The 23,085-nt window shown below is 45.3% G+C and overlaps 3 protein-coding genes and 1 non-coding gene across 7 annotated transcripts; 2 read left to right on the forward strand and 2 right to left on the reverse strand.

The window, feature by feature from the left end:
• Positions 1–2,199: 2,199 nt before the first annotated feature.
• Positions 2,200–6,746, reverse strand: rad51c (RAD51 paralog C). Its single transcript, XM_014976769.2, has 4 exons — positions 6,584–6,746; positions 5,263–5,485; positions 4,335–4,551; positions 2,200–4,195 (listed from the first exon to the last, which is right to left on the reverse strand). Exons 1-4 carry the CDS (start codon positions 6,714–6,716, stop codon positions 3,695–3,697), a joined length of 1,074 nt encoding a protein of 357 aa, XP_014832255.2. The 5' UTR covers positions 6,717–6,746; the 3' UTR covers positions 2,200–3,694.
• Positions 6,747–7,592: 846 nt separating this feature from the next.
• Positions 7,593–10,163, forward strand: abt1 (activator of basal transcription 1). Of its 2 annotated transcripts, none has more exons than XM_014976762.2 (5): positions 7,593–7,690; positions 8,072–8,377; positions 9,298–9,473; positions 9,577–9,762; positions 9,838–10,163. In XM_014976762.2, exons 2-5 carry the CDS (start codon positions 8,074–8,076, stop codon positions 10,015–10,017), a joined length of 846 nt encoding a protein of 281 aa, XP_014832248.2. In that variant the 5' UTR covers positions 7,593–7,690; positions 8,072–8,073; the 3' UTR covers positions 10,018–10,163. The 2 variants fall into 2 exon arrangements, with proteins under 2 accessions (XP_014832248.2, XP_087859113.1); XM_088002987.1 differs by having other exon boundaries at positions 7,598–7,690; positions 8,022–8,377.
• Positions 10,164–11,947: 1,784 nt separating this feature from the next.
• Positions 11,948–18,037, forward strand: cdk16 (cyclin dependent kinase 16). 3 transcript variants are annotated; one of them, XM_088002984.1, is made up of 17 exons: positions 11,948–12,064; positions 12,848–13,039; positions 13,346–13,498; positions 13,569–13,687; positions 13,808–13,936; positions 14,029–14,085; positions 14,163–14,277; positions 14,382–14,476; positions 14,567–14,629; positions 14,709–14,832; positions 14,902–15,022; positions 15,387–15,484; positions 15,565–15,670; positions 15,742–15,784; positions 15,854–15,944; positions 16,013–16,087; positions 16,632–18,037. In XM_088002984.1, exons 2-17 carry the CDS (start codon positions 12,916–12,918, stop codon positions 16,667–16,669), a joined length of 1,551 nt encoding a protein of 516 aa, XP_087859110.1. In that variant the 5' UTR covers positions 11,948–12,064; positions 12,848–12,915; the 3' UTR covers positions 16,670–18,037. The 3 variants fall into 3 exon arrangements, with proteins under 3 accessions (XP_087859110.1, XP_087859112.1, XP_087859111.1); XM_088002986.1 differs by having other exon boundaries at positions 16,029–16,087; XM_088002985.1 differs by lacking the exon at positions 11,948–12,064 and adding an exon at positions 12,076–12,755.
• Positions 18,038–20,333: 2,296 nt separating this feature from the next.
• On the reverse strand, positions 20,334–20,515 carry LOC148152610 (U2 spliceosomal RNA). The gene has a single exon (XR_015762254.1). It is a non-coding gene; the product is annotated as a U2 spliceosomal RNA (small nuclear RNA).
• Between the last annotated feature and the right edge of the window lie 2,570 nt (positions 20,516–23,085).

Here is a 23,085-nt window from a genome sequence, read left to right on the forward strand (position 1 = left end):
CACGGACACCTGGGGACACGTCAACCAGTCAAAGAGATGGAACATGACCCGATACGAGTCACGACTGACCCATGAGTCATGGGTCAGTCGTGACTCGTATCGGGTCATGTGACTTGTATCGGGTCATGAGCCATGACCCGTATGGGGTCACGACTGACCCGATACTGATCCAAGATCCATGACCCGATACAAGTTACAACTGACCCATGACCTAATATGTGACCCGATACGAGTCCCATGACTCCTTACATGATCAGACATGAGTTGAGACCCAGCTTTTATTTTGGTAGTCCACTATTGGTTATTTTCAGGTGAATTTGCATATTATCTAAATATTTCGCTCTCAGCTGGATATTCTCCAGACCCCAAAACAAAAATAAAATAATAAAAGATGAGTTCTGTCCCTCTGATCACTGACTAATCAGTATCGATCAGCTGCAGCGACTCATCGATTTTTTTATCAACTGGTTTTAGAAAATGGAGAAAGAAGGCATTAATTTGTCCGTTAATAAATTTTATCTTTGATCAGAAAACTGGAAATCAGAGAAAATAAAAACTTGAGCGATCAATAAAGTTCTGATTTAATTAAATGGTTCCTGTGGTTTGACCCACTTTATGGGCGAACAGGTGAGAAAAATAAAATTAAATACCTGCGAGGCGCTCCGTTCGGTCCGCACAGAGACCCGCAAAGACCCGCAGACAGAACCGCAAGAGCCTGCGGAGAGAGGAGGAGTCCGGCTGCTGCTGCGGCAGCCAGCGGAGGACTGGACACCTGTGTGTCCGCTGGTCTGTATCCTTGTGGGGACCAGCTCGATCTGCGGAGCAGCAGGATTTCTGCCAATGAGGACTCTGGTGACGTCACGAGGGAATAATTGTTCATTAATTATGGAAATTGTCGGAGGGGCGGGGCTTGGCTCTCTGACAGGTTTAATAGTAAAAATCTGACCGAACCGAACCCCAGTCCAGAACCAGCAGGTCCAACAGAACCTCAGACATTACCGGATGTTCACAGGAACTCATTCATGGGAACCGGATCTCCTGACTCGGCTCACGAACAGAACCGACTCCCACATGACTCTTATTTTTGGCTCCTGAAATTTATATATTAGTAAAATAAAAATCAACAGGCTGTTTAATTTGATTATTTTTAATGTCCAACTAAAACTGCACCCCATGACCTTTGACCTCAGGAATCACATGTTCAGATATTCGTGTTTTTAGACCTTCAGTCTGTGAGCTGCATCAGAAAATGAAACTAAAATATTCCTCTTTTATTAATAAGTAGAATCACGTCCTTCAAAGAGCAGAATTCATTTTCCTAGACCTATTTTTAATTTATTTGTTGAACATAAAGAGCTACTCAAATCCTGCTTTTATTGTTGAAAACACAATTAAATAATAAATACGTTCACTGATTTACTATTGTTATGATTATTTTTGCTTGTAAGGTGACCTTGGGTGTAAGGAAGGCAGTCTCAAATCAAATGTATCATTATTATTATTATTATTAAAATAGAAAAGTCATTTTTCTTAACCTTCATAAGGCAAACGTTTGTTTCCTTAAAAAAACAACAAAAAAAAAACTTTTTACTTAATTAAAATATTATGAGCAGGTAAAAAAGAGAATAACATAAATTTTGTTGCTTAGTTTTCAACGGAATTACAAATCTGTGTAAGAAATGATGACAAAGTTTAGACCAGTGTTTCTCAACCTTTTTCGGGCCAGCGCCCCCCTTAGCCTTTATCCAGGTCCCTCACTGACCCCCACTTTTGTTTTTCAGTGGAAAAACTAAAGTTCCTTTTAATGCCATAGAAATATGAGACAGAAACATGGATTATATCTTTATATAGACCTGTCTATTGATTATAGATTAATAGTTTTACTGGACAGAAATGACAAAGAACAAATCTGGTTCTTAATCAAATCTAATTAAAAACATGAATAAGTGATCAGTTATTTACTGTTATGATCTGTAAGATATATTTATTCTCACTACTAGATGTGGTCTCAACAAACCCATGGCACTTCAACCATATTATTTTACCTTTTATCTGGAAATAGTGTCTGTTTATTCTTTCCTCTGTATTAATTATTGCTCTAAAGGTCTTGCCATACCAGTTTATTCCTCTGTATTTACTTTAGTTTCTTAGTTTATTCTTGCATTTTGTTCTTCATTCATTTCCATTTAGTTTCCTTTGATTATTATCCTCTCCTGGTTTATTGCTATGTCCACTTTAGTTTCTTCCTGTTAGATTTATTTGATCGTTTATTGACCATCATTAATCTTCACTCATCACCTGCTGCGCCTCCTAATCATCATGTTTCACATCATGTTGATTTTTTCACTGTTCAGCGTCAGATTCTCTGTTTTTATGTCATAATTCACATCGAGTTCGTCGCTCCGTTTTATGTCCCGCTTCTCCTGTTTCAGAGTTTTGCGCGATGTGCGTCGTTTTTTTTTTTTTTTTTTCTTTTATGGTGCGCAGCGTTCGGGAAGATGGGGAAAAGGCAGACTGACATAAACCTTTCAAAACAACGGAAACAATTTCGGTATTCTGATTATTGAAATTTAAAAGTGCTGTGTTGTTCCATCACACCAGTTTCATAGCGGACCACTTGCTGCACCGATGTTATCGCTATATAATGAAGGCTCTCTATCGTGGTATCACTATGGAGAGATTTCTTTATTTAAATGGTTCATTTTTCAGAGGGATACTCAGTGAGGGTATCGTGATTTTAGTAATTACATGTTTATAAGAGTTATTTTCTGTTGTCCTTCCATGGAAGCGGGCAGCTTTCAAACGGAAATAAAACACTTTTTAATATAAGTTGCTGCTTTGACGTGATCACAGAACTGCAAAAACATGTGTACAAAAATACCAGACAAAGTGAATCACAGCAACGTCATCAGCTGGTGTAACGCTGAACTGATGCAGTGAAGCTACTAGTAGCAGGAGCGGAGCTGCGCCAAAAGCTACAAACACTGAAGAGAAGGAGGAGAAGAAGAAGAAGAGCTGCCATTGATACAGTTGCAGCCAGGCATGGTTTAATGTTACACAACACAGTTTTAGGAAGTTGCTCAAAGTCTAAACTGGCATTGTTGTGCATTTAAGGTGTAAAGTTTACCTTTGACCAAACGCCCCACAAAGGAATCCCAGCGCCCCCCTTTTGTAAAATTTTCCGCCAGCCCCCCCTGCCGTCCTCTGAACGCCCCCCAGGGGGCGGTACCGCCCACGTTGAGAACCGCTAGTTTAGACTCTTCTGGTTTAACGTTAAACATTTTAAAGTGTTTCTGGATTTTAACCGACCGCGACTCCATGAACGGAAATAAAACATGAATGAACAGAAAATCATCTATTTATTCTTCAACAAAACATCCAGAAAGCCTCAGTTACCACGGCGACAGACAGGTGATGGAGGCGATGAGGAGCAGCTGGAGAGTTCTGGGTTCAGACACCTGGACACACCTGGACACACCTGGACACACCTGGACTCCTGCAGCTCCAGGATCAGGTTAAAGTTTCTTTGTCTGGATTTGCTGCAGTCTCACCTGAGTAACATCACGCAGGGGGTGGGGCTAAGCCGGAGCAGAGCAGGTAAATGCAGCAAACACACCTGGACTGGACTGGACTTCCTCTCAGCCAATGAGAACTTCAGGCTCTGATCTCTGATTGGCTGAAACTCCCTGACCAATCATGTGCGAGTGTTTTCCCTGCTAGAAGTTGATTGGTCGGTCTGAATTCGAGGCCTTTTGCTCTGCAGCTGCTCTGATTGGTCAGCGTCCCTGAAGCCCTGGCAGGTGATCTGGTATTGGACGGTGGCGTCCATGTGACCCGGGGATTTAATGATGGAGGCCAACCGCCGTGACTCCTCCCACCGGAGGAGGAGCCTGATGGAGGGGGCGTGACCCCAGAGGTCGCCCAGCGCCGGCGCCAGCTGCACATGGCTGCTGCGCAGCCGCGTAGTCATGTGGTTGGTGGTTACCACGGCGATGTTGTGGTCCGTCGCCGCAGCGATAAGCCGCAGGCCGAGGCCCTGGAGGAGGCGTGTCCTCTGGGACAAATCGTCATGGATGTGCAGGAACGGGAACGCCACGCTGTCGATGACGAGGAGGCGGAGCCTCGGCCGGTCCGACAGGAAGTCAGGCAGCAGGTGCAGCTCGGCCAGCAGCTCCACGTAGTCACGGCAACGCACCTGAGAACACACACACACACACACACACGGCAATCAGAGCCCTGCTGCCTCAGGGTTACCCTGGCAACAGCAGTCAGCTGTAGGCTGATTAAAGGCACCGGGCCCAACAGAACCAGCAGAACCAGGAAACCCGACCTACCAGGAAGACGTTTGACAGGATGGTCTCCACCGTGAAGGTCGTCATGGCAACGCGCTGCTCCTCATCCTCAGCCAGCAGCGAACAGTGGCGCACGGCGGCACCGGCCAGGTCCACCAGCCTCTGGACCTGGAACCCGCCCTCCGTGTCCACGAACAGAACCTGACCCCCGAGACCGCCGAACACCGCCGGCACCTGGACATCCACGGCCAGCTGCAGGCTGGGCAGAACCAGTCAGAACCAGAACCATCAGCTTAAACTGGTCTAAGTTTCTTTCCAAACTGATTCCAGATTTGAAATGAACCCGTTTCTTCAGAGGAACCCGGTTCTGGGTCTGGTTGGTAGTAAAGTTTCATAGAGCAGCAGCGCCCCCCACAGGACAGGAAATGGTCTGGGACAGTTGGACTGCGGACAGGATGTCCACACGCTGGACAGTCTGGAGGAATTAGTTTAAGATGAACAGGATCTGACCTCAGCGTTCATCCTGCCATCACCTGCTGAGGCTCGCAGGATGAACCTGATGGCTTCTGATTGGCTGTTTATCAGCCAATCACAGCTTGGGACCTGAGACCAAAACATGGCGTCTTTAGGGACAAGTTGGACTGTCAGGCTGCATTCCAGCTCTGAAGACAGAAATGCAGAAATATTCAAATTACAGATTTTATCAAGCTCATCATTGACCCTTACCACCTATTGACCCTAACGACCCAATTAGTGACCTCAACTGGCTCATTAGTGACCTTAGCGACCCTACTGGTGACCCTCATGACCTCATCGATGACCCAACGACCCTCTTGGTGTGAATGTTGTGAGGCTGTTACTTCCAACCATGTCCAGACCTGAAGACACGTTCCAGGTCATGAGAGGAAACGCCTGTTCACGACCTGCAGTGTGTGTGACCAGGTGTGTGACCAGGTGTGTGTTTTCTGACCACAGCTGTGTTTTCCCGACTCCTGGAGCTCCGCAGATCTCCGTCACTTTCCCGACAGGAACTCCTCCTCCGAGCGCCTCGTCCAGCGGGGAGCAGAACGTTACGATGTTCCTGAACTCCTCCTCCTTCTGCAGAAGCTCCAGAGCCGTCACCGGGGCAACGGCGTGCCCCGAGCTGGCAGCCTGCAGCGCCTCCAGCGCCTCCTGCTGGGAGACTCCAGCCTCTGCACACATGACAAATCAGAGCAACATTTCAGATTTCTGTCATTAGGAAGCAGTGTGATGTCATCAGTAACATGAAATACTTGTTACTGAAATAACATACTAAGACAAAAGCTGATTTCTTATAACTTCTGCTGATCTTATTAAAAAATTAAACTTTAGGATAAAAAAACATCTTTAATGTTTAATTTACATAATTAAAATAAAGAAATTAAAAAAGTCGTTTGTTCTTTTTTCTATGAAATTTTAATAAATAGATATAAAATTATGAAACTCCAACACACAGAACAGAACCACAACCTCCTGTAAATTAATCACTTTAATTAATCACAGTTTACTGGTTTTTATGCTTGATTTTTTTATAAGAACTTAATTATAGGATTTGTGTAAAACAAGAAGGTGAAAAATGACCATGATGATGATCAAAACATTAACAATAATCAATTTTCTTTTTTAAAATTATATTTTGCATAATGTTTTTGTGCTAGACATAAAAAAGATAAAAAATATAAAAATAATATCTGCCAGTAATAAATCAAATTGATATTTGGATCACATTTGATCCAGATTCTGATGGTGAATCCAATCACTGATCACTTCAGCTTTTATTTCATCTCAGATTGAATGAAGAAAAAAAATCGTCTTTATCCATAAAGGGTCAACTGGACCAATTACAGAACCAGAACCAGAACCAGAACCTGAAGTTATCAGAACCTTACATCCACTCAGCTTGTCATGAGCTTCAATCTCATTAAACCAAGTGATGAGTTGGTTTGATGACACTAGACATAAGATTTTGTTCTTTATAAAATCTAAATAACAGATATTATTTAGATTTTTCTATAAATAGAAAAATATTTTCTATAGAAAAAAATATTGTATATTTTCTATAAAATGTCATTTTTTCCAGAATTTCTGTGACAGAACAAATTTAATCGTAACTTTATTTAGTTTCTACTTTAACTTTAACAAAAGACAAATTATGGAGAAAAACAGTTTTAACCTTAATATGAAACATTTTTAAAATGGTGGAAAACTAGATGCCTCGAAACATTGTGACGTCATGAGATGACGTGTTTCCGCCGCCAGAGGCGCTCTACCTGCGCTCAGGTGTTCCGGGTTCAGGTCCTGCAGATCTGTGACGAACTGGAAACCAGCTCTCACCAGCTTTCCCTTCAAACTGGAGCCCAAACTCAAACTGGAGACGGGCCTCCTCATCCTCACCGCGTTCATGGCAGCCCGCTTCCTCCCAGCACTTCCGCTTTTACTTTTCAAAATAAAAGCCGCAGGATTTCCGCTTTGCTGCTGGGTTCAGATGTTTTGATTTTAAATCTGTTTAATTTCTAAAATAATTGGTTAGACGTCCAACAACAATCAAGATAAAAATAATAACAAATTTAATATTTGTGAAACATTTAGATTGCTATAAAATTATTATATGGATCAAATTAATCATGGAAATGGAGACTTCTTTAAAGTGTCCATTTCACTTTGCTCTTCTTCACTCCATCAATACAAAATACTACGGAGTTATCAAAAACAAAACCTGTGAAATCAACAGAAATGTGGAAATACCAGCAGGGATGTGAAAACTCGTTGGGAACAGTGATGGTTAAATTACAAACAGACTTATAAACATTTATTTTTTTATTCAGTTTACGGTCTGTTATCTAATCTTGTAATGACCAAATTCTGGAAAATTATAAATTATATGAAGGAATAGTATGAATACAAAATAAAACATCAAAATAGAAGAAACATGTCCAAATAAATTTAAAACTCATCAAACCAATATTTGCAGTAGTGTGTATTTTAGAACCGGATGAAGTACTTTCAGTTTTAATGTATATTACCCACGTAAAAAAGGATAGTGCAGCAAAACTACTCTTAAAATTCATTTTTCAACAATAAATTTGTTGCTACTCATCTCTGTATTAAACTACTGCTGATAAATTGAATTAATATTCAGTTTCTCCTGAATTCACTTTTAGTTTTTACATATTTTAAATATTACATAAAAAATCACAACAATGAGAATTACTGCTAAAAGAAAATTAATTTATTCCGTGTTTAAAATATTTAGCTTCAACTTATTTTGAAAAGATCAGGAATCTACGTTGCAGCTTTAGTGACGTCAGTCGGACGCGACGGTAGTTCCACGTGAGTCGGTTTGTTGATGAAGGATCGATCTGCGGCTGGTTGATCAGGTAAGTTCATTAGTTATTGATAATAAGCAGGCTGACCCGCAGCAGAGGAAACCGGAAGTTGCCTGAGTTTCCGACAGGAAGTTGAGTTTGGAGGAAGCGCTGCAGTCTGAGGGTCCAGATGGAAGTTTTGCTGGATGTTGACTGGAGGGTTGAAGGTTCCTCTGGGCTCCTCCTCAGGATGTTTTCCTGTTTGTTGAAGGAGGTTCAAGTTTAAAACCTGATTTTATGTTTTGTTTTCTGGAAGATGAATCCAGAGATCAATCGGAAGGTTTATTATTGTCTCCTCTGGATTATTTACGCATTTTCCTGTTGAACTCGGTGTTTCCACCAGGCGGAGCTACTGAGATAATGACACTGATTTGATTGGATACATGATCACAGAGATGAAGAGGCGAGAGGAAGAGGAGAAACAGAGGAAGACAACAGCCCAGAGTCCAGAGGAGGAAGAGGAGGTGGAGGAAGAAAAGGAAGAGGAGCAGAGGAGGACGAGCAGTCAGACCGAAGAGGAAGCAGCCAGTGAGCAGAAAGGAGCTGCTGCTGCTGATGATGAGGCGAAGAAGAAGGAGAGGAAGTGTGTTCCAGGTATCATCTACCTGGGCCACATTCCTCCCAGGCTCCGCCCCAAACACCTGAGGAACCTGCTGTCAGCCTACGGAGAGATCGGACGCATTTTCCTGCAGCCAGAGGGTACAACACACACACACACACACACAAACACTACATACACTACACGCAAACACACACACACAGAGACACACACACACAGAGACACACACACACAGAGACACACACACACACAAACAAACACTAACTACACACACTACACACAAACACACACACACACACAGTTTAACGTCATCAGAACTTTCTGCTGTTATCAGTTATGACACAAGAAATCAACATTACTTTAGTCAAACTCTTCATCCAACATATTGATCGATGTTGCAGTGATTGTGGATCACATCCTCCATCCAGGTGGGTTCTTAGTCTTCATTTAAATAAAATCAGTGTTTTTTGGTTTTCTTCTCTCAGCCACAATAATAATAATAATAACTTCAGTTTCTGTTCAGCTGGAGAACGTTTTGTCACATCCACACGTTTACCTGTTCTCAGCTTCTGTGCAGTGATTGGATGGTTCTCAGTCACCTGGTGACGTCATAATGTAGAGCTGTGTATCATCTGCGTCGCCATAGTAATTAATTTTATTGCTATAACCTCAGCCAGTGGATATTAAATAGGAGGAATGAGCCTTGGGGGATTATTGCCCCTTTTATTCATATTTTCATGCTTCCTTTTGGCCACATCCTGCAAACATCAGTTTTTGTGGTTATGCAGGTGACTCTCTGCTCTGCAGACTGGAGATCAGATCAAGTTTCTCCTCCAAGTTACTTAAGATTAGCAATCAGAAAACAGAGTTTGACTCGTTAACACCTCGCCTCCACTTTAACCAAACCTACAGTTTCTCCACTGTTGTCATAATTTCCCTCCCTGCAGGTGAATTATGCAGGTCCAGGTCCGTCCATTATTTGTTCCTCTGATGTGAAAGCCTGTTGCTGCTGCAGAAAGTTCTGGTTGCTGTTTCTAACCTGCCTGCGTTGATCCTGCAGACCGCCAGGTGAGGAGGAAGAAGAAGAAGTCTGGCTCCAGGAGGTGCGACTTCACCGAAGGTTGGGTGGAGTTCAGGGACAAGCGGGTGGCAAAGCGGGTGGCGCTGTCGCTGCACAACACGCCGATGGGAACCAAGAAACGCCAGAGGTTCTTCTCTGACCTCTGGAACATCAAGGTACCGCCTGGTTCCCTCCCTGGTTCCTCACTTTGTTCCCTGCCTGGAACTGGAACAGCGCTCTGTCAGAGTCTCACCTGTCGACGTCTGTCTGTCTCTGAAGTACCTGCACAGGTTCCACTGGACTCACCTGAGCGAGCGGCTGGCCTATGAGCAGACAGTGCTGCAGCAGAGACTCCGGGCCGAAGTCTCTCAGGCCAAGAAAGAGACCAGCTTCTACCTGAACAATGTGGAGAAGAGTGCCCACCTGGAACACCGGAGGAAGAAACGGCAGAGAGATGGAGAACAGGTAGAGACAGACGAGTCTGACACAGACAGGTGAACATCTGAGACACAGACAGGTAAACCGCTTTGTAATCCTCAGGTGGAGGAGAAGACGTGGGACTTCACTCAGCGCCAGACAGAAGAGGAGATCCAGAAGAAGAAGAAGAAGAAGGACTCCATTACCCAGAAGCATCTGAATAAGGCCCGCCTCATGCAGCAGGAGAGCCAATCCAACGTCTCGTTACTGGCTAAAATCTTTAACTCCAACCAATCAGAGTGAAGCTCATGAACTTGTTTGATGGGGACAGTAAACAGAAACGGACTCATACACTTCCTGTTGCCAGGAAGGGGCGGGGCCATTGGGTGGCTCCTCCCACTGCTCCTCATCATGTTTAGATTGTTGTAAATAAAGTTTGTTGGATTTTGGTTTTGTCTGATAAAATATGGAGCCAGAAATCTAACAAACTGAAGTTACAGTGGTTTCAGTCCGGTCCGGTTTACAGCTGAACCCGACCTGGAACATTTATACCGGCCTGCCTGCAGGGGGCGCTGGTCACTTCCATTCACTTGGGTCACAAGTTTTGTGTAGTTTGAGTCAAATGCGACACTCAGATACTTTTTTTTTTTAACAAACATTTTGTTGTAAAAAAAAAAAAAAAAAAAAATCAGTCAAGTCTGGAAAAGCATCAGCCACTCGATCAGTGTTTCTCCCTGATCGAGTGGGAGAAACACTGCTCTACATGTTTTAGATGAGCCTCTATTCCAGAACAGCTGAGAAAAATGATTGCATGACCATCAGGTGCTGCAGAAACCTGTTAATCACCCAGAGATACAATCCAGGTGTGGCAGAAGGGAAACAGCTGAAACATGCAGGACAGGGGGGGTGAGGACCGGGGTGGAGAAACACTGGACTAGAAGTTCACTAACAGTTGGAGAACTCCTTCACTGGATTACTTTGTAAAGCTGAAGAAAAATTAACAATCTGCAAAAAAATAGAAAAACAAATAATCTTTTGAAAGTACCTTCATAGTTTGTGACTTGCTTACGTTATGAAGTTTCTAGATTGAAACTAGAAAATTCCTGCAGAAATTTTAAGGGGCCTGCCAACTGTGCCCATCACTTTAAACCCAAGGTTTCAAATTTGACGTGAAAAATACATGTATGCAGGTCTGACATACTTAACCCACCACTACAACACAATAACTGTAAATATTATCAGGTGTATTATGACAATATGAGTCAACATTGAAAAGCAGGGTATAAACCCAAAGTCAGCAAAATTCAATCCGAGACCGACGACTATAAGCTTCGCACATGGTGTTCTCACTCATGGTCCAAAATAAAAAACATGAAGAACGTTGGTAATAGTTAATTTCTAAAAACAATCTCAATTTTCATAGTAAAGATTTTAATTTACACTCAAAAATTCAGACAAGTAATAATTTTATGTAAGCAAAACATGAATAGTCACAGGAAATATGTATTCTTCCCACAATGCATTGTGAGATCTGATTCAGCGCTGTGAGATTACTCACTGCCTCTGTCCAGGACCCGTTGCTATGGTAATTAATTATCTGCACCTGGGCTGGCTCTCTCTGTCAGTCAGGTTTCTATACTTGTGAGACACCCAGCGTCGGTCTCCAGGACCCTGACAAAAAACCATAAGCCCTAGGAAAATTTTGAAAACATTTTACAGGAGCAGGCATGTGTATCTATTTCATGACCAACTTTGAGATCAATAGGCCGCTATTTGTGCCTGTGAGGGGGAGTTAAACAGAGTTTTGGAGTCTGACCTCCACTGTCCTGTGTGTGTGTTTCAGAGAGAAATCTTAGTGATGCTGTGAGTTCCTCAGACTCAAGTTTTTTCGTTTTTTTTAATTTATGTCGTCATTTTATCTCAGAATCCCACTAAAAGTAATAGCTCACTTGCCGGGATCGAGCCGCTCGTTTTGATACCACTTTTGTGGGTTGGGCACGCAGCGGTACGAGCCGCATTAACGGTAACGGAAGAATAATAAATTATATTTATAATAATAATAATAAAGAGGCATTCTATTGGGTGTAGAACAATAGGTGCCTGCCATGCAATGCATGGAGGCAGTGACTGACCTGCTCTCCCTATGCATTGCTATGGGCAGGTCCCAATAAGCAGAAGATCAAAAGTCACCAGTTTGTTTACAAACACGCTGGGGGCGGGGCTAGGTGACGTCATGACGCAGTGGAGTAGGAACATGGCGGCGGATTACTGGGAGACGGAGCGACCCGAACCTCCTTCAGACTGAACCGAACCACGCAGAACCCGGGCCGGACCGGGTCCGCCTCTCACGGTAGGTACCGGGTCAAAGGTGGAGGCAGCGGACCCGGTTCCCTGGCCCTCCCGCCCGGTAGCCGTTACCGAACCGGAGCCGGGGCGCAGGAAGAACACGAAGCCCACTGCAGGAGTTCAGGATGTAGACGGAGCCGGGCTAGCAGGCTAGCTGTGAGCAGCAGAAACAGGGTTCGGTTCGGTTCGGTTCTGGGCTCCAAGCTGAAGACGTTTAACCTGCAGCAAGAACATCAACCACATCCGCTAAGAATGAATGAGTTAAATGAAAACGTTTAGGAAAAATTTATAAAAAATATAAATTCTCCATTAATTCCTGACTGAAACTGGATCACACAAAGCTTCCGGTGCCAGGCTCGGTCCACTCAGAGTGCGGCCAGGTTCAGTACCTTCTGAAAGCAGTCTGAGGGACCCACTGATCTGTGACGTCACCCTGAAAGCTGTTGATTGATTGGCTGAGATGATGACCTCAGTATCACTGGTGTTTCACTGACTGTGTTTCACACAGTAACCATGGAAACATGGGTCAGCCTTACTGACCTCTGATTGGACGGGAAGGATCAGGTTGACCTCAGAATCGGTCTCCATGGTAACTGATACTGGAGCAGGATTAAGCTGTGTGGTTAAACTACCTGAGGCTGAAAGGAGCAGGAAGTGACATCACTTCCTGTTTGTCTGTTTCAAGGCTGCATCAGGTGTTTATATGAAGACGATCAGTAAATCTAATTCAGTTCCAGATGGTCGCAGAGTTGCGGTTTGGTGTTTATCCGTGTGTTTACCTGTACAGGTGTATCCAGGTGGACGGCTCCGCCCCCGTCGGCATCTCGCCCCCCCCTGCCGCCTGGACCCCCCCTCATGGAGCGGATCAGGAAGCTCAAACGGCAGCTGTCTGTCACTCTGGGGAGGGGCGGGGCCGGCGGCGGGGACCAGGCGCTGAACGACTCCAACACGCAGGAAGTGACGTCACACAGCGATTCAGGTGACTTCCGGTTCAGGGACCAGCATTACAGTCTGGTACCGAAGGGTTCTGTTGGGACCAGTCAGGTCTCTGATGGTCAGGCTTAGATTACATATGTAGATTAGATTATGATCTGGGTTGAGCCAATGAATGAAGGGAAGCTAAAAATATAGATTCAGGATTCTAGATGTTTAACATCTAGAGCTGATTTCCACTGTGTCCTCCCCCCTCCTCCTCCTCTTCCTCTCCCCTCCTCTTCCTCCTCCTCTTCCTCCCCCCTCCTCCTCCCCCCCCTCCTCTTCATCCTCCTCCCCCATCCTCTCCCAGAGGTCCCGTCTCTTCGTTCCTCAGCAGCTCTGAAGGTCCGCGCCTCGTCGTCTTCGGTCCACTCGTTGCTGCAGTCCTACGGCGGCTCCATGAGGAGGCCCCGTGGTCTCGGCCGCAGCCTGAGTTCCTACCTGAACCGGGCCACCAGACTCGGTACCGGCCATGAGAATCCCAGCGGCTCTGGTTCTGAAGCTGAGTCTGAAACTTCTGCTGGTTCTTTCAGAAATAGTTCATGAAGACGTCAAGATGAACTCTGGTGGAGAAAGTGATCCGCCTTCGTCTTCAGACGATGTTCAGAGTCCAGTCCGAGTCCGACTGAGGAACAAGAAGATCTCAACGGAGGTAACACACCGGAACCAGAACCAGACGCACAAAACACCTGAAACTGATCTGTGCCTCTCCTGACCCCGGCTGACCCCTCACAGCTAAAGCAGGTGAAGTCTGTCTCTTCTCGTGTTTCAGGACATCAACAAGCGTCTGTCATTGCCGGCGGACATTCGTCTTCCTGATGATTACCTGGAGAAGTTCAGCGTGATTGGTCCGGCTCTGTTCGAGCAGCCAATCAGCAGGCGGCTCCGCCGAGTGTCTCTGGTAGGTTTCCTCTCCGCCGCGCCGCGCCGCGCCGCGCCGCGCCGCGCCGCGCCGCGCCGCCGTCAGCTCAGCATGTTTCTCTCTGTGTGCAGTCGGAGATCGGGTTCGGGAAACTGGAGACGTACATCAAACTGGACAAACTGGGAGAGGTGAGCTCACAGAGCGAGTCCGAGTGTTTAGGAACCGACGTGTCCGGGTCCTCAGAGCGCCACCTGTGTGTCTGCAGGGGACCTACGCCACAGTGTACAAAGGTCGCAGCAAGCTGACCGACAACCTGGTTGCCCTGAAGGAGATCCGCCTGGAACATGAAGAGGGAGCTCCCTGCACGGCAATCAGAGAAGGTACCGCAGCAGCAACTAGCAACATGGTTTACAGGGTTGACGAGTTGCTGGTTGACGAGTTGCTGGTTGACGAGTTGCTGGTTGACATGTCTTTTCTCCTGCAGTGTCTCTGCTGAAGGACCTGAAACACGCCAACATCGTGACGCTTCATGACATCATCCACACGCAGAAATCCCTCACGCTGGTCTTTGAGTACCTGGTGAGTCGTTACCGGGAAACGGCGGATCAATAGGCTTATTGATTATTATTCACCCGATTTACCAGAATTATCTGGATTTTTAAATTTCAGGACAAAGATCTGAAGCAATACCTGGACGACTGTGGAAACGTCATCCATGTTCACAACGTCAAGGTGAGGATGGATGGATGATGGATGGAGGGTCCAGTAGACCCAGTAGAACCAGCTGACTGGTCTGGTGTTTCTGTCTCAGCTGTTTCTCTTCCAGTTGCTCCGCGGTTTGTCCTACTGCCACCGGAGGAAAGTTCTCCACCGGGACCTGAAGCCCCAGAACCTGCTGATCAACGAGCGAGGGGAGCTCAAGCTGGCCGACTTTGGTGAGTTCTCCTCTGGTTCTGGTTTTGGGTTCTGCTTCTGTTCTGACTGGAATACTTGGTGTCCTTCAGGTTTGGCCCGAGCCAAGTCCATCCCAACAAAAACGTACTCCAATGAGGTGGTGACGCTGTGGTACCGGCCGCCGGACATCCTGCTGGGCAGCACCGACTACTCCACCCACATCGACTTGTGGTACGGTTCTGCATGTTCTGGTTCCGGTTCCAGTTCTCAGATCGGACTGCTTTTAGCAACAAAGTCTCTGCATGGAGTTAGCATGTTCTCCCAGCGCACGGCCGGGTTTCCTCTCTGGGTTTCCTCCTGGTTCTGTCCAGAAACATGTCCGTCGGGTTTCCTGCTCTCTCCCAGCTGGTGGTTGTGTCTCCATGGTTGCTTGTCCTGCTGATGGACCGTTGACATGTCCAGGTTGTCCCTTCCTGTCTCCAGTGGTGCTGGTTGTCGGTTCTGGTACAGGAAGCTGAACAGATAAAGGGGTCGGTTCGGACCCTCAGCCGTCTACGAGCCGTTTCCACCCGTCTCTACCCGTTTGTGTCTCCAGGGGTGTTGGGTGCATCTTCTATGAGATGGTGACGGGTCGCCCTCTCTTTCCTGGGTCTACAGTTGAGGAGGAGCTTCACTTCATCTTCAAGCTGCTGGGTATTAACCAATCAGCTTCAATCACCGTGAGCCAATCAGCATCCAGGATTGTTGCTGACTGAAGGTTGCTTTGCCTGCAGGAACGCCCAGAGAGCGCAGCTGGCCTGGAATCGGTTCCAACCAGGAGTTCCTGGCTTTCAACTTCCCTCAGTACCGAGCCGAGAGGCTGAGCAACCACACCCCCAGGTAGGCCCGGATACCCAGAAATACCCCCAGGTAGCCGGGGTTTTTCCCAGCATCCTCCTCTCTGTGTTCAGGCTCAGCAGTGAAGGAGTGGAGCTGCTGTCAAAGTTCCTGCAGGTCAGTGAACGCCTCACAGTGTTTCTACGGTAACGGCTGAAGCCGCTCTGATGAGTGTTTGAACTTTAGTTCGAAGGGAAGAAGAGGATCTCTGCTGACGAGGCCATGAAACATTGCTACTTCAGTAACCTTGGAGACAGAGTGACATCACTTCCTGACAGTAAGTGTAACCTTGGACACAACCTTTCCTGTTTGTGATGTCACCAAGGTCACATGATTACGTTTCAGCGGTGTCCATCTTCAGTCTGTCGGAGATCCAGCTGGAGAAGGAGAGCGTGAGGCCGCCGGCAGCTCCTGATCCAGGTAATCGTCAGACACACCGTGGTCCCGTCTCCACTGGGCGCTACGTCCGCTAATGCGCTAATAGCAGAGCTAATTTTTAGCTTAGTGCTTTAGCATTCATATGTTTAGTGCTCTGGGGTTAGTGCAGCTAGCTCTTCAGCTAGCAGTGCCCACCATTTATGGTGGGTGTCAACATGGTTGAGTTTAGCGTTTAGCAATAGCTACTGCCGTATAGCATGTTGGTGTAGCAGTTTAGCATTAGCAGATCTAATGTTTATGAATAGTGCTTTAGGGTTAGCGGAGCTAGCGTTTTAGTTAGCGGCGTTCACCAGGTAGCCTGAGGTTCCTGAGGGAAACAAACACAAACCCGATTCCTCTGAACTTTGGTTCAGGAAGTTCAGGTCCGGTCGGGTCCACTTGCAGAACTTTAACCTGGTCCAATAGAGACTGTCGGACCTTTCAGTAGAACATCAGAGCAGTGAGGGTCGAAGGTGAAGCAGGTCACCAGGAGTCAGAGGTTTCAGTGAGCTTTAAGTTTCTGATGTTGAAACGTTTGTTTTGCCAGCTACCAGCCCGACGCGGAGGCGGAGTCTGCTCTTCTGACACCTGAAGGAGGCGGAGCCATCTGAAAGGGAAGTGACCACAGGAAGTGACATTTTACTTTGAAGGAGCTGAGACTACTGATGTGAAACAAAGAAAACACTACAAATTTCCGGAATGTGAAGAAAACTTGTTTACAGACGATGCAATAATGAATCACAGCAGCTACCGACCAATCAGAGGGCAGCATGTTTCACAAACAAACCAATCAGTTTCCGTCTTCCAAGACTTAGAATCCAAACATGGTAGACCAGCAGCATCACCTCCATTTTATGACATCATCATGATGATGTCACACTGCAGCAGGCGGAATGGGTCCCAACGTCCTGACAGGTGATTCCAGGAACCAGTCACCTGGTTCCTGTTACCACCAGTTAGCGTTAGCTCGTTTACTGCTAACGAGTTTCTGGCCTGTTACCATCATGACCAGGTGTGTTTCACGTCTTCTCCTGGTTAATACCATTTCTGCTGGACAAAGCCATCTGGACTCTTATTGTGAAAGTTCTCGGCTGCTTCCTGTGTTGATATTTGTGTTATGATGAAACTCAGTGATGATATTTACAGTAAACCAGCTGGATTCCCCCAGGGGTAAATATTGATGTGATGGGGCAGATAACGGGGCAGATAGCATGCTCTCCCTGTCCAGGTCTCTCTGGGTTCTCCTGCATCTTGACTGTTAGTCGATCTGATGGTGTTGGCCGTCTGAGCAGAAGCTCTTCGTTTCCTGATCCCATCCTGTAGAGTTCAGGGGTCAGTGGGCGGGGCCTCCCAGGTGTCCAGATGATTTAGAAACCTGTTAGTGATATGTTTATACTGAAGTAATAAATGGGTCGAGCTACCAATAGAGGAACAGCTCGTTAACCGCTAACGAGTTTTTGACTGAAACGTGTCGGTTTGTGAGGCGAGAAAGCAGAAAGCAGTGGATGTTTCAAAATAAAAGCATTCCATAGAGGAGCAGGTTGGACAAAGCTTTCTGTTGACCTCTGACCTGTGCAGGTCGTCTCTGATTGGGAGTGGGGTTGGTTCCAGCCACGTTGTCTCCGTCTGACTGCTGAATGTAACTCAGGCAGCTCCCTGATCGGCCGAGCCGAGCGGCTGGTCTGCACACAGGAAGGTCGTTGTGCTGCGTTCAGGTCTGCTACTTTAACTATCGTTGTTGTTTTTAAGCCAAAGTTCTCTGCAATATTCTGACCTGCATGATGACATTCTTCCAGTGAACTTCATGCTGTTAATTAGAAATCTTCCATCGGCTCTGAAAGCACTGAAGTGTTTGTTTTACTTGAATGAAAACAGGAAGTGGATGTTGTATTTATCTGTCTGTACTCTGGATATATAAACAGAACTGACATTAAAGATTTTATTTATTATCAATGTTGGCTGGTTATTGGGGAACATTCATGTTGGTCTGGAGACTTCAGTCTCAGAAAAACTTTGCTTCAATATTTTTACTCAAGTAGAAAGAAAAGACTGCAGCTTTGATTAATTAAACGTAGAAAAAGTTGTTGGTAAAATGTCTTCTCATGAGATTATTTAATATTTATAATTACGGATTAATTTATTCATCACAAAGAGATGATACCTGTAGAACGAAGTGACAGCAGTAAGACCGCTCACACAGAAACTGACCCGAGTTACCAAACGTCTCGCTGGATGTCTTATCAGGGACTTTGAGCTTTTAAGTTTATACCATTAAGGAGACGTAAACAGGGACATACGGTAAGCTGTTAAACGTACCTGATCTGAGTGAAGCTTCCTCACCACAATGTTAGCCTGGTGTACCTCTTCCTCATCATCATCCTCTGTGACGTTTGGTTTTTGTACCAACATTTCAGCTTTTCCCCCACAGATAAAACTCTGGAAAACAAAGTTCTTTGCCTTAATTCTGCATATTAGCATTCTTAGCATTATGCTGCACATCATAACCCATAATCAGAGCAGACATCCAGTAACTGCTGGGTCAGAGGTCAGCAGCAGACATAAAGAGATCAGAGTATCACCGATCACTTTTACAGCTTCAGTTCTTACAGGTTAAGCAGGTGAAAGCAGCCCAGCCCGACTCGCACAGGCAGAAGAGTTGTTGCCTTGTGCTACATTAATCTGGAAAGCCAGTAAATTAAAATCCTCTGTTTTAATTGATCAAACTTTTAGTGCTAACCTAATCAAAGGCCTTACAGGCATCAATAGGGTATATGCCACGAGAGGTGGTGACGTATTTCCGTTTGAATTTATTCCACATAGATTGGTTCCGGGTCCTGCTTGCTCCTATTGTTTTTGGCCAAAGCTGCAAAATCTGTACCATGAAAAAGACGCAAAACTTAAAATATCTGTGAGCTGTTGGTACAACGACTGAGTTTTGTGGTGTGCCGTTGTTTCCAGTAATTAGTCGGTACCATCCAGTGCTTAGTTTTTTCATTTTCCAGCTGATATCAAGGCGACAGCGGACTGTAGCCAAAACTTAGCCACTACAGCTAACACGCGGTTTGTAGCTGCCTGCTATTTCAAAGCTTGAGGATATTGAAGATCCAGCGTCAGAAATGGGAAGATGGGGGATATAAAGGGAGTTGTACGTGGTTCGTTTAGTGGAATAATTTGTTGGAGGAAAATAATGCCGGAGGAAATCCACTGCTACGGGAACAGGCTGAGAACAGAGGCAGCGATTCGGCACAAGGTAAGTCAATATGTGTGTTGATGTGCGTTTATGTTATATGGAGTATGAAATTATTTTTAGGCAGCTCCTTAGTTTTTGTTTATGTGACAATTATATAAAATACATTTAACATGCAGTCGGAGTGATACCGAGCACAGTAATTTAAAAACAGCCAAGAGCAGCAACGCTCCAAACCACACAAGAAGTCAGTCAGATTAAGGTCCAAAACCTTAAGTGGCACCGACCCACATAAAAAACCCACAGAACAAATGGTGCAAATCACGTATTTCCCGAATCCCGAATATATGATTATCTACCTTTGCTGTTTCATAATTATTATCCACGTTAGAGTGAATTTTTCCACTTGACTGCTATCATCTGTTCTTGCGTTACACAACGTAATTTCTCTTTTTTTCCCTCTGAGATTCTGCTTAGAAAATGAGGTTATGAAGTTACATCCTCCTGCTGCTTTTTGTTTTTAAAATGGTTAACGGTTACTGTGGACAAACCCAGCAAGGACCAAGTGAAAAACTCCATCTCTAACACAGAGTGACCTGTGCACCAGAAGCAGGCTATGTGGAAAAAAATGCGGAAGTGCTAAAACGGAAGTCCGTGGCATATACCCTATAAACCCATTTTTTCCTTAGAAGAAGCCGTTATCTGTCTCTAGAGCTCTGCTGTATTGTGAACACCAGCGCCCTCTGTGGCTCTGGGGGAGTAGTGCAGCAGCCCCGTTTACAGCTCTTACCTCATTCCTGAAGCCAGAAACATGACGCGGCACTTCAGCCAAGGAGCCAGCGCTAATGTTCGGTTCACATCTGAAAATGTGTGAAATTGTGACTTTATACTTTGTTCTGGTGAGTTTTTATAATCCAGGAGAGTTTCATCGCTTCCTGCACCACAGTTTATGCTCCTGTTCGCCTTCTGCAGGTCCTCCTCACATGCTGACAACTGTCTTCTAATAGTCTGCAAACTAATAGTCTCCTAATGTAATGTGAACTAATTTCCATGTAACAGTTGAGGGGGTGCACCGTTCCTGGAGGTACTGCAATACCAGGTCGATGCGTGGAGTGGACGGAGCAAGCCCCTATTCCATCTCCCTGCTCCAAAAATCAATTTAATATATGGTCCCCGGGTAGGGGACGTATCAGATATTAAACTGATAAGAACAGATTTTTTTTCTTCTTTCGAAAAAAATTTATTGGCACTTTGGACAGTTTACATGGCATTTCACATTTATACAGAAATTATCTTTTCAAGGACTAAAATACAATTTATCACATCATTTACAACTAAAAGAAGATAAGAACAAGGATATTAAAACCAGACTCCATGCTAAAAGGTTGAGCAGGACCGGGGTGACTCCTTAAAAATTTCTGAGCCATCCCGTCCTTCCAAGCAGAGGCCCAGAGGAGAAAACCTCCCCTGCTGCTCCTTCCCTCCTTCCTCACCCGGAGGGCCAGGCCGCCGCTGCCGGGACCTCTGTCCGTGGAGCGCCGGCTCCTTCGTCCATGAAGGCGCAGGCGATGCTTCTTTGTGGCTGTGTCCTTGGCGCGCCACCTGCAGCTCTGATGGTACTTCTTCTTGCTGCCGCCATTCGGATCACAGCCACGGGGGGAATCTGCCTGCGCCTACTTACCAGCAAGTTTCTGGAGGTCCATATGGCGTCTTTGATGGTGGCAAGGGTGAGCCACGTCTCTGTGAAGTCTTTCTTCTCCATTTTCTGGTGGCTCACCCCGTACAGCACGAGCTGTAGATCGAGGACCCCCCTTGCTGGTAAGTATGGGAATTGCAAGGAGCCGGCCTCTGCCCACAGGTCCCTGGCAGCGCTGCACTCCCACAGCAGGTGCCTCACCGACTCCGGCGCGCCACAACCGGGTCGGGGGCAGATGGAGGTCGCCGACATGCCGCGGGAGTGCATAACGGCTCTGACCGGGAGGATCTCATGGGCCACCATCCAGGACAGGTCCTGGAGTCTGTTCGGAAGGACGGGATGGCCCACATTGCGCCAAACCGCGGTGGCGTCTCCACGCAGGAGGCCGCGCACTGGAGTCACTGGTTCCCGGTCCTGCACAACAGAGATAATAAAACGATGGTTGGTTAAAATCCCGATCTCCTCTCCTTCCAGTTTAAAATGCTGTAAAAATTTCTGTATAAAAGCGTATGCTGGTGGGAGGTTAAAAGCTACTGGGGTTCTAAAATCACTCTTTAAAAGTTTCAGTTTTCGTAGGTATGACCCGAACCAGAATCTATTTATTGCATTTGTTTTAGGGTTGTTAAAAATGTTCATGGCTTGTTTAAAATGAGTGCTAATATAAAAGCTGCCTAAAAACAGGTACAGGTCTGGGACTCCTTTTCCTCCTTTTTCTTTGGGTTTCATCATAATATCACGCTTTAATCTTTCCCATTTGGAGTCCCAGATAAAATAAAAAATGTCTCTTTGCAGCTCTAAAAACACTCTCCTAGAAGGAATAAAAACAGAACTGGTTAGTAAAAACACGGGTAAAATCACTGCTTTCACTATTAAAATCTTTCCTTCTATAGTTAAATTTCTCATTGACCAATATCCTAGTTTTTGTTTTACTTTCCGTGTTATTTCTGTCCAATTTATTTTCCCTTCGCCATTTTCATCAAATCTAACACCTAAAATTTTCTGTTCTTGAGTCACCTGAAACTGTAGTCCTGTTTTTTCATTTTCTTTCCATGGTCCGTAGAATTGTGCTTTTGTTTTTTCTCTGTTTAATTTTGAGCCTGACGCTTTACCGAACCATTCCGTTAATTTAAAAACTCTGTCTACTGATAAAAGATCTGTACATAAAATATTAAAATCATCCATATATAAAAGACATTTGGCCACCTGCCCTCCACTCCCCGGTAAAAACACACCTGAGATCAGTGGGTCCCTTCTCAAGATCTGCGCGAGCGGCTCGATGCAGGTCACGTAGAGAAGGGCGGATAACGGACAACCCTGACGGACACCGCAGTTCACCTTCACTGCTTTTGTCAGAAACCCGTTAACCATGAATCTGCTGGAGATGTCTCGGTACAGCAGTCCCACCCACGCTATGAACCTCCCAGGAAACCCCATTTTTTGCAGTACCTGGAAGAGGTACTGGTGCGAGACCCGATCAAAAGCTTTTTCAAAATCTAGACTTAGGACTATCAGCCGAATGTTTCTGTCTCTCGCCAAACAGATGGTGTCTCGGATCAGTACGAGGCTGTCCGTGATCCTCCTTCCCGGCACCGCGCAGGCTTGATCCGGGTGGATTAAATCCCCCAACACTCGGCGCATCCTGGCTGCTAAAAGTTTACTAAAAAGTTTACAGTCAACGTTTAAAAGGGTGATGGGTCGCCAGTTTTTAAGGTCTTTTTTATCTTTGTCTTTGTATAAAAGTGTAACTATTCCTACTCTAAAACTGTCAGGGAGTGTGTCTAGTTTGCTAAAATCGGTAAAAACAGCAATTAAATCTGGTGCTAAAATGTCCCAAAATGCCAAATAAAATTCTAAAGGGAGTCCATCTGAACCAGGAGATTTTCCTCTTTTAAAACTCTTCAAAGAATTAAAAAGCTCTAAAAGAGTAAAATCCTGCTCTAAAAAACTAGTTTCTTTTAAACTATTTTCGAGAAAGTCTAAAATTTCATTTATATTTTCTTTCACTGTTTTTTCTGTATATAGTGCGCTATAATATTTTTCGATTACTTTTTTCTTTTCTTCTATGTTTGACACTATATCTCCATTCTCTGACTTTAGTTCAGTAATAAAACTCGGGTT

The sequence above is a fragment of the Poecilia mexicana genome, unplaced genomic scaffold (genome assembly GCF_051168715.1).
Source record: "Poecilia mexicana isolate PSO_F unplaced genomic scaffold, ASM5116871v1 scaffold_23, whole genome shotgun sequence".
Classification (NCBI taxonomy): domain Eukaryota; kingdom Metazoa; phylum Chordata; class Actinopteri; order Cyprinodontiformes; family Poeciliidae; genus Poecilia; species Poecilia mexicana.

What these genes read in the sequence shown, in the direction of transcription:
- rad51c (XM_014976769.2), bottom strand. Translation starts at nt 6,716, where the DNA reads ATGAACGCGGTGAGGATGAGGAGGCCCGTCTCCAGTTTGAGTTTGGGC. An exon ending in GTCGGGAAAACACAGCTGTG is followed by an intron (nt 4,552 to 5,262) that starts GTCAGAAAACAC and finishes GGTTCTGCCCAG; the next exon opens with CCTGCAGCTGGCCGTGGATG. An exon ending in TCCTGTCAAACGTCTTCCTG is followed by an intron (nt 4,196 to 4,334) that starts GTAGGTCGGGTT and finishes GTGTGTTCTCAG; the next exon opens with GTGCGTTGCCGTGACTACGT.
- abt1 (XM_088002987.1), top strand. Translation starts at nt 8,062, where the DNA reads ATGATCACAGAGATGAAGAGGCGAGAGGAAGAGGAGAAACAGAGGAAG. An exon ending in CATTTTCCTGCAGCCAGAGG is followed by an intron (nt 8,378 to 9,297) that starts GTACAACACACA and finishes TTGATCCTGCAG; the next exon opens with ACCGCCAGGTGAGGAGGAAG. An exon ending in CTGACCTCTGGAACATCAAG is followed by an intron (nt 9,474 to 9,576) that starts GTACCGCCTGGT and finishes CTGTCTCTGAAG; the next exon opens with TACCTGCACAGGTTCCACTG.
- cdk16 (XM_088002984.1), top strand. Translation starts at nt 12,916, where the DNA reads ATGGAGCGGATCAGGAAGCTCAAACGGCAGCTGTCTGTCACTCTGGGG. An exon ending in AACTGGACAAACTGGGAGAG is followed by an intron (nt 14,086 to 14,162) that starts GTGAGCTCACAG and finishes GTGTGTCTGCAG; the next exon opens with GGGACCTACGCCACAGTGTA. An exon ending in CGCTGGTCTTTGAGTACCTG is followed by an intron (nt 14,477 to 14,566) that starts GTGAGTCGTTAC and finishes TTTAAATTTCAG; the next exon opens with GACAAAGATCTGAAGCAATA.